General features: G+C 57.3%; 4 protein-coding genes across 4 annotated transcripts in view; 2 read left to right on the top strand and 2 right to left on the bottom strand.

The window, feature by feature from the left end:
• The window catches only part of PHSY_006770 (hypothetical protein), a gene marked incomplete at both ends in the record, with an annotated part of 6,166 nt that extends 3,309 nt beyond the window's left edge, over window positions 1–2,857 (bottom strand). Inside the window, 2 exons of the mRNA XM_012337368.1 lie at window positions 359–2,412; window positions 2,678–2,857. Of these exons, the coding sequence (XP_012192758.1) occupies window positions 359–2,412; window positions 2,678–2,857 (2,234 nt within the window). The remainder of the gene's footprint in view (window positions 1–358; window positions 2,413–2,677) is intronic.
• A 300-nt stretch (window positions 2,858–3,157) lies between these two features.
• Window positions 3,158–3,924, top strand: PHSY_006769 (ER to Golgi transport-related protein; the record flags this gene model as incomplete). Its single annotated transcript, XM_012337367.1, has 2 exons — window positions 3,158–3,780; window positions 3,858–3,924. The coding sequence occupies 2 exons, from the start codon at window positions 3,158–3,160 to the stop codon at window positions 3,922–3,924; spliced, it is 690 nt and encodes a 229-aa protein (XP_012192757.1).
• Window positions 3,925–4,022: 98 nt separating this feature from the next.
• PHSY_006768 (hypothetical protein) lies at window positions 4,023–6,062 on the bottom strand (the record flags this gene model as incomplete). Its single annotated transcript, XM_012337366.1, has 1 exon — window positions 4,023–6,062. One exon carries the CDS (start codon window positions 6,060–6,062, stop codon window positions 4,023–4,025), a length of 2,040 nt encoding a protein of 679 aa, XP_012192756.1.
• A 769-nt stretch (window positions 6,063–6,831) lies between these two features.
• On the top strand, window positions 6,832–9,003 carry PHSY_006767 (nucleolin protein Nsr1; the record flags this gene model as incomplete). Its single annotated transcript, XM_012337365.1, has 1 exon — window positions 6,832–9,003. The coding sequence occupies one exon, from the start codon at window positions 6,832–6,834 to the stop codon at window positions 9,001–9,003; it is 2,172 nt and encodes a 723-aa protein (XP_012192755.1).
• Window positions 9,004–9,085: the final 82 nt, after the last annotated feature.

Here is a 9,085-nt window from a genome sequence, read left to right as displayed (position 1 = left end):
GGGGGGGGGGGGGGTTTAGAGCGCTTCGACTGTGTTTGCAGAAACCGAGGTTCTGATCGAACAGCGGGTTTCCGCGCTGATCCTTCGCAAACGGTGATCTTCACAGCCAACTTCTCGCTGTCACTTGCCCACAATCGACTCTGAATCACACACACACACACACACCGGAACTTTTCGACGGCCAACCATGCGTTTTCCATCTCTTCGCATAAACACAATGAAAAAAACTCGGCTAATCATAACTCAGATCCTCGACAGATCCCTGCCCCAGATGCCCCTCTTGATGTAATCGCCCAACAGCAACGCCCTCGTCCTCATCGAGACGCTCTCGCTGAGGTAGAAGCTTCTCCACGCGTACATCGCAATCAACCCCCCTGCAAAGCTACCCCCAGGAATGGGCAGGTCGAACGCCGCCGCATTGCCGATGTACGCCAGACTGCCCAGGTTTCTGTACTGGAACGGCTTGCCCACCTCGTCGTCGACGTCGTGCACGTCCTCGGCCGTGTGCGGGTGCATGTCCTGGCCTGCATCGCGTCTCGCCGCGAGCTTGTTCAGCTTGTCCCCCAAGTAGTGCCCCTGTTGCGCTGCCACCTGCGCCGTAGCAGGTAACGCGGTCATCTTGTTCCCCGTCTCGATAAGCACATTGGCGATCTCGTTCAGATTCAGCTGCCCGTCGTGATCGACATCGTAGGCATTGAACATCTCGCGCAACTTGGTAAAGTGTTTCGAGGCGATGGGGAATTTGTGTCGGATGGCTTTGGCGAAGGTCTCGAATTCCGAGTAGGAGAGTTTGCCGTCCTTGTTGGTGTCGTAGCGATCGACATAGTCGTAGAGGTAGTCGATGAGACGCGTGTCGATGGTGGAGGCGTCGCCGAGCGCGTACATTGTGCCCAGGGGGGCGCCTTTGACGCGGAGGTGCGAGTCGATCTGCAGCGCTTTGAGGTGAGATTGGTTGGGGAGGATCTCGGTGACTCGGCGTGTGAAGGGCGACATGGCGATGCCGGTCGACCACAGGGTGAAGCCGGAGGGAACCTCGAGTTCCGTCACGGACCCGGTGCGGGGGTCTTTGGTGGTGTAGACAACGCGGTCCGGTTCGACGCGTTTGACGCGGGCGTTGACGATGACGTCGACCGCATCCCTGGCGAACTTGGCTTCAGCGTACTCGGAGATCTTCTCAGAGTAGGTGTTGAGGATGTGCTCGCGCGACTGGATCAGGTGAACCTGCGCCTGGGAGCGGAGCACCTTGGGGAAGTAGTCGAACACGTCCTCGTTGATCATGTCCGAGATCTCTGCCGCCGTCTCGACGCCCGTGGGACCACCGCCGCAGACGACGAAGCTGAGCAGCCGCTTGCGTTCCTGCTCCGAGGTGGTGGGGAGCGCGGCGATCTCGAGGTTGTCGAGGATGTGCGAGCGGATCTTGCGTGCGTCGCCGATGGTCTTGAGGTGGAAGCAGTTCTCGAGTCCGGGGACGCCGTGGTTGGCGGTGACGCTGCCGACGGCGACGATGAGGCGGTCGTAGGGTACGTAGATGCTCTTGCCGACGGTCTCCTTGCGTTCGGAGCCGGTGCCGCCGCCGCAGAGGGTCTCGCCATCCCAGTCGTCGCCGCTGATGACGTTGACTTCGAGAAGGCGCTCGGAGCCGGTGTTCTGCAGTGCGTCTTCGCCCATGACGACGTCGGTGGCGAAGCCTTGGATGTAGTGTCCGTGGACGCGAGCGAGGAGTTTGCGGATAGGTTCGATGAGCGATCTGGGTTCGACGGTGCCAACAGCAGCGGAAGGAAGCAGCGGGTTGAAGAGGTAGTAGTTGTTGGGCGAGATCAGGGTGACGTTGTACTTTTCAGGATCGAGCGACTTGAGCAACCCGACAGCTGCCCAGCCACCTCCCACGATGACGAGCCTCTCCTTTTCGGCCAGCTTCTTGCTGATCTCATCCTGCTCATCCTCAGGATAGGACGAGAGAATGGGCAGATTCTTGGGACCACCGGTCTTGGGAGAAAGCGCCAGCGGGTTGAGTGGGACGTTTCCGACGTGTGCTTCGCGGTAGGTGAGGGCATCGTGTGCGAGGATGATGCCGGTGGCTGCGGTGAGGCCAAAGACGATGGAGCCGACGGTGTAGCCTGTGAAGCGGAGGGTCTTGCGGATGATGCCTGCCTTCTTGGGGAGCGCAGCTCCGGCAGCTTCATTGAGCGGCGTGGATGCGCTGCGGACTCGCGCAGAGGATGAGAAGGTGGATCGCGGCAGAGTCGCTGGCAGAGTGCGAATGCCAGCGCGTGGAGCAGGGAGACTAGACCAAGCGCGTGCGGCGACCATGTTGAAGAGAACGGAGCAGCCGATGCCGACGGGAGGCTTGCGGCAACGAGATCGGTGTTTATGGTAGTGACGATGATGGGGGCAGACGATGATCAGGGACACCTTGAGAAGAACGACAGTCGCCAATTTATGAATGAACACAACTCGCTTTGCACGTCAATCGGCAAAATGTTCCGATGGCAGGAGCAACTTGGCGTGAGCATGTGCGATCTCAACGACATCGGCACAACCGCCGCCCTGACTGGCTCTGCTTGCCAGACTCTTGAAGCTGTTGTACTGTTGCTGACAGCCGTTCCTTGTCGGCGGCTGCACATCTGCCGCGGGATGACGCACGAAAAATAATCACACACAGGAACTGTAACTTTACCTGCAGGATCGGTTTCCCTGCTCGCTCCCGGACCCTCTTTTTGAGCTTCCAGGGTTTCGGATCTTCCGCGCCGCGATAACGACTTGTCGACAAACAATTTCTTGGCTTTTCTTTCTGCGCCTCGGTGTAACATTTTCGTTTAAAACCCAAGGAGAAGCGCGCATCACGACCGGCTTTCATAGAGACAGGACCCTTGTGGGAGAGACGCGTGGAAGGCTGAGTCTTTGGGTCGAACAAGGGCTGTGCGGTCGGTGCATTTGCTGTCGGCGAAAGAGAGCGAGAGGGTGTCGCGCGTTGGTGATGTGAACCCGAAGAAGAAATGCTTTTCTCAACGTGTGTTGGAACTCTGGCAAGCAGCACACAGCTCGGCATTCGGGATCAGCCTGCATCATCAACACTCTCTCAAACACTCAATCTCCTTGTCATCCTCTTCCTTCATTCATCACATCAGTTCCATCCGATCCTTACTCGCAGGCAAAGATGATGAGAGCCGACAATCCAGACGACGGCCTCGGCTCCACCGCCCCACCTCAGATCCAACAGTTTCTCGCACAAACCAACCAGCTCCAACAGCGCTACCAGTCGTTCCTCGATCAAACCACCCCTTACCCTCTCCATCGTTGGGGTGCCTCCGCCTTTCTGCTCTTCATCTTTTTGCTCCGAATCGTCCTGTCGCAGGGGTGGTACATCGTCTGCTATGCTCTGTTCATCTACCTCCTCAACCTGTTCCTCGCATTCCTGACACCGAAGTTCGATCCTAGTTACGAGGCGGATCTCGCAGAACAGGATGTAGAGGAGGGAGAACCAGGTCTGCCCACGTCCGCCTCAAAGGCATCCTCCGGGGGAGGTGGTGGGAGCGGGTTGATGAGCGGTGTGTTCGGAGGTGCAGGTGGTGCAGGGTTGAATGGGAGCTCGGGCGACGACGAGTTCAGACCGTTCATCAGGAGGTTGCCAGAGTTCAAGTTCTGGTTGTCAGCAACGCAGGCCATCGTACTGAGTCTTCTGGCGACAATGAGCAGCGCATTCGACGTACCCGTCTTCTGGCCGATCCTTTTGATGTACTTCTGCATTTTGTTCACCATCACCATGCGAAGACAGATCAAGTAAGTTTCAAAGAGCTGGTCGAAGATAGAAGAAACGGTATCGCTAACCAGATGGGAATTACTTTCGCTCGGTACAGACACATGATCCGTCACAAGTACGTCCCCTTCGATCTCGGTCGAAAGACCGTCTACGGTCGCAAGTAAACCACCACCACCCTTGCTCTTCAGGACCATGACTCTCTCTCTCAAACACGACCATAAACTCTGTACATATCCACCTACTCCCTCAAAACAACTCTTCATTACGTCACTTGCCCCTCTTTCGCGTCCTGCTCCTCCGCTTGCATTCTATCCAACAACTCGTGCAGCCGTTTCCTACCACTCCATTCCTTACCGCCGTTACGTTCTCGCTCCCATTCGTCCAACAGATCCAGATCGACCGATCGTGCGCCCAGCTCGAAGATGCGTTGGCACGATCCCGGACCCACTCCTGCTGTGCTCTCCATCTTCGTCTGCATGGATTTGTGATGCCAGTCCGTCTGTGCTTCCTCTTCCTCTTGGGGTTGTTCCTCTGGTGGCGGGGACAGGAACCTCGTGCCCCTCAGCTTTTCTGGGAAATACTCTTGATGGACGGGATGTGCAAACCTCGGCTCGTACCTGTACTCCTTGCCCCACCCGCGATCCTTCATCAGCTTCGTCGGTGCGTTCCTGATATGCATCGGTACCGGCTCGTTGTACCCGCCCTCCACGAGGGCTTTCGCCTTCTTCCACGCTCTGTAGCTCCTCGTGCTCTTGCTTGCCTCGGCCAGGAAGACGACGCACTGCGCCAGATTCTCGCCACACTCCGGCAGGCCGACCACCTGACAGGCGGTGTACGTGGCCGTAGCCATCTGCAGCGCTTCGAGCGTATCGACATCTTCGGAAGCAGCGACAATCAGACGGCGCGCGATGAAGAGCGGGTCGTCGCCGGAGCACACCATGCGCGCAAGCCAGTAGAGCGCCGCGTCCGGGTTCGACCCGCGGATCGACTTGTGCAGCGCAGAGATGGTGTCGTAGTGCATGTCGCCGGTTCGGTCGTACTGGAGGGCGGTGCGTTTGAGCGCTGCTTTGAGACGCGTCAGGTTCGATGAAGGTGGCAGAGATGGGTCGGTGGTGGAGAGCGCGAGTTCGAGGGCGGATAATGCGGAACGAGCGTCTCCGTCGGCCATGTTGGCGATCCAACGGATCAGATCTTCGTCGATGTGCGTCGCTACCGAGGCGTCTTCAGCGCCGTCCAGAGACTCTTGCTTGACACAAGCTAAAGCATTTCGTAGGACTTGGCAGCATTCGTCGACGCTGAGTTTGGTGAGGATGAACACGCGCATCCGCGAAATGAGAGCGGATTGCAGTCGAAACGAAGGGTTCTCGGTGGTAGCTGCCACGAGCACGATCTGTCCCTTCTCGACCGCGGGTAGGAACACGTCTTGCTGGGCACGACTGAAGCGCTGGATCTCGTCGATGAACAGGAGCGTGCGTTGACCGGTGAGCTGGAGCCGATGAAGAGCTTCATCCATGATCTTCTTGACATCGGAGGTGCCAGAGTTGGTTGCGGAAATCTCTACGAATCGATGTGGTGGCGGTGCTTGGGATGACGATGATGACGGGGAAGAGGCTGATTTAGCCAAGAGACGGGCGAGAGTGGTCTTGCCGGTTCCGGGTGGACCCCAGAGGATCATGGAGGGGATCTTGCCTTGGCGAAGGAGCATTTTGAGGGGGCCGTTGACGACGTCGGATTGGCCGACGTATTGGTCGAGCGATTGGGGTCGCATTCGCTCGGCAAAGGGTTTGGCTGCATCGATGCGACTGCGCGAGGTGGAGGCTACTGGCTGAGGTAGTTGAAAGTGTCCGTTCGAAGTGCCATTGCTGTTGGAGGTGGCGGCGTGACCGTTGAGGCTCGGGTCGGATTTGAGTCGCTTAGTATCGCCATCGCTGGCAGGAGCAGCCGCATCGTTGACGAGCTGGGTGGCTTGCGCTGTGCTTTCGATTGGCCGCTTCGAGCCTCGAGGTGACGCCTGTGATGTAGAAGAGCTGGGAAAGATACCGCTCCATTGGTCCGCCTTGCCGTTCGGAGACGTCTCAGCGGAAAGACATCGGTCGAGATGCGGATTGAGCTGTGAGAGGGGCAGCTTGAGTTGACAGCTGGGACATTCCACCAGCTGAGCCGTCGAACTCATAGCGAACGGCTGCTTCTGTGTGCACGAAGCTGCAGCAGCATCACGCGGTGTGTCGCAGTCGAGTCGGTTGATGAGCCAGCTTCGATGTCGAGGAGGAGGACGATGGTGGCAAGCAGAGACGTAAGCCATCAAGGCTCAGTTTTGGCAAAGAAAGAGTGTGATTTCAGGGTCCAACACCCAATGCAACGCGGTGCCTCTCCGATGTGACAGTCTTGCACAAGCAGCTGGATTTCAGCAAAGTTGTTAGACTGAAATACCAAACAACCTAGATATTAGCAGACCTTTGCAACTAGACGACCGAAACACCTTCTTGATTTCGACATCGAATCATGGAACATATACACTATCTTGGGAAGGGGCAGGAGCGGCGGGGAAAAGCGAGAAGATCTGAGAGAGAGAGCGGATGGAAATGTACAACGAGAACTTGCGACCTAGGTCATGGGATCGCCAACGAAGGGCGTACCTCTACCTACGACGCACCCATTCCCATCGTCCCACCTGTTGGGGTGGTATGGATCTCCGTCCAGCATTACGGCCTCGTACGGTCCTCGGCTGTCCTTTCCTTAGAAAAGATTGCCAGTGCGAAGAGGTGCTTTTATAGTAGACGGGGTGCGTACCCCCTCCTAAAGGGGCACGACTTTGCGTTAAGGAGAAGAGAAGAAGGAAGATTCAACGTCGGACACGATTTGCTTTTCTAGATTTTTTTCGAGACGAGTACACTCTTGGGGAAAGGGAAAAAGCTGCGGAAAGGGTGAGAGGGGAGTGTATCGGCCGGAATGGGAAGGGAAGGGAGAGGAGGTGGAGGAGGAATTCAGGGTCCAAAAGTTGGTGCGAGGGAGCATTGTTCGACAGCTGCCCATCCTTACACCAACATCCCAGACATTCATCGTACACGGCAATGTCGGCCTCAGGTGGCAGTGGCAGCTACGGCGCTCGTCCGTCGCGTCCATCTCGCATCGATCTAGGCTACAACGACGACGACGACGTCGAGCTCGACTATTCCGAGCATCCCGGTCCCAGCAACCCTTCCCACCGCGCGGCACCTCTCCACCACCTTCCCTCCTCATCTCGTCTCGACAACCACCACCATCGTAGATCGCCCTCACCACAACCAGACGCCGACGTGCTCGCCTACATCCGCGCTCAAAGACACAACGACCACCTCTCCACATCAGCCCACCAACTCGAGCTCGCAGAACAGCTCAAGAAGGAGAAATTCCAACACGGTGCTGGCAAGACCAAGTCTCGCGTGCAAAAGGAACGCGAGGCGGAAGAGAGGAAGAAGAAGCAGGCCGAGCAGGATGCCAAGACCGCCTACGACGAGTTTGTCGCTGCGATGGGTGGGGACCAAGATGAGCGGGAAGCGGGGGGAGAGCAACGGAAGAGGAAAGCGGTGGGGTTCGTTGGTGCTGGAGGGAAGAAGTATGTTGGATCGAGGGGTGAGGCAAGTGAAGCGGAAGTGGTAAAGGTTTCGCCGATGAAGCGAGATTCCGTCTTTGCGGAGGAGCCGGATGAAAGCCCGTCCCAACCACCAGCGAGAAAACCTCGTCCCATGTCGAGCTTCCTCACCGAACTTCAACTCGAACAGGCCCAACGAGAATCGCGTCTTTCCACCTTAGCTTCTACCACCAACACCTCCATATCCTCCCTCCTAGCTCAAGAATCCACCACCACCACCACCAAATTCCCCTCCCAAAATCCTTCCGCTTCTGCCGATCCACTCACCACCAACATTTGCATTCCCTCCCTCCCTCCCAACATCGACGAGAGAAGCATGGGCGAATTCTTTTCGCAGTGGGGCGACGTAGCTACCGTCAAGATCATGTGGCCTCGAGGCGATCAGCAGAGGGAGAGGCCGGGTGGGTTGACAGGATTCGTAGCGTACATGACGAGGGATCATGCCGAGAGGGCGTTTAGGGAGGTGGATGGGGTGACGTGGGGTGGAGTGAGGGTCAAATGCAGTTGGGGGAAAGCGATGAGTCTGCCCAAGCGAGCGTTGTATCCGCAGCGAAAGAAGGTGGAGAAAGAGGAGGAAAAGATCGGTTCGGTTGGCGGTGGTGGTGTCAAGAAACTTGTCATACGACATCGTAGGAACGGCAAGGGGAGGGAAGAAAGGAGGAAAGAGATAAGAGATCGGCTGGGTGGAGAGTGTGAGGAGACGCAAAGGTTGTTTGTCGAGACGGTGGCATCGAGGATCCGAGCGAACGGGGTAAATTTTGAAAATGTGTTGAGGGAGAGGGAGGCGGATAATCCGAGGTTTGCGTTTCTGTTCGAACCGGATTCGTTGCTTCACCAGTACTTTCGTATCTGCCTGGACGAGTACTATGTACCTTCGGCCGTCAACGAGGACTTGCAGCAAAAACCGTTCGACGACGACGGGAGCGACGAACTCTACTCGACCGATTCCGGCGAAGAATCCGAAACCCGACGTTTCACCTCCCGCTCCTCCTCCTCCTCAACCACTCCACTCGCTCCCCTAGCCCACCACCGCCTCTGCTCCATGCTACGCTCTCTAACCCCGCGCAGAGAACGCATCGCCCGAATCACATCCTTCGCCCTCGACCACTCCTCCTCCTACCCCTCCATCGTCGACATCCTCACCTCCTCGCTCCTCCAACCTTCCATCCCGATCCCCCGAAAACTCGCCCGCCTCTACTGCATCAGCGATCTCCTCCACAACTCCGGAACCCCGATCTCCAACGCGTGGAGGTACAGAGCTGCGGTGGAGGAAAAGCTGCCGTTGGTGTTCGCGCACCTGGGCATGGTGGCGAGGACGTTCGAGGGGAGGATGAGGAGGGAGGAGTTTAAGCGGAAAGTGAGGGAGGTGCTGGATGTGTGGGAGGGCTGGATCGTGGTTGCCCCGGATGTGTTAGAGAGGTGCAGGAGGGTGTTTGAGTGTCCGCCGGTGGCAAGCCAGCTACAAGGAGGTAGGGCGGCGGACAAAGCGATCGTGGAAGAGCGGGAGGATGTGGATAGTAAAGCCTTTAGCGAGAATAATTCGCCTGCGGTCAAGCACGATGAATCGACAAGCATCGACGAGGAAGAAGATCTGGATGGCGAAGCACTCTGACATCACATCCATCACACACGACTGGACACGTTCTATCTCACGAGCATGGCATCACGTTATCATTGCAACATCATCTCCTTCT

Source organism: Pseudozyma hubeiensis, assembly GCF_000403515.1.
Source record: "Pseudozyma hubeiensis SY62 DNA, scaffold: PHS61, whole genome shotgun sequence".
Lineage (NCBI taxonomy): Eukaryota > Fungi > Basidiomycota > Ustilaginomycetes > Ustilaginales > Ustilaginaceae > Pseudozyma > Pseudozyma hubeiensis.
The sequence above is the reverse complement of the archived record's forward strand: the minus strand, read 5'-3'. Positions and strand labels throughout refer to the sequence as shown.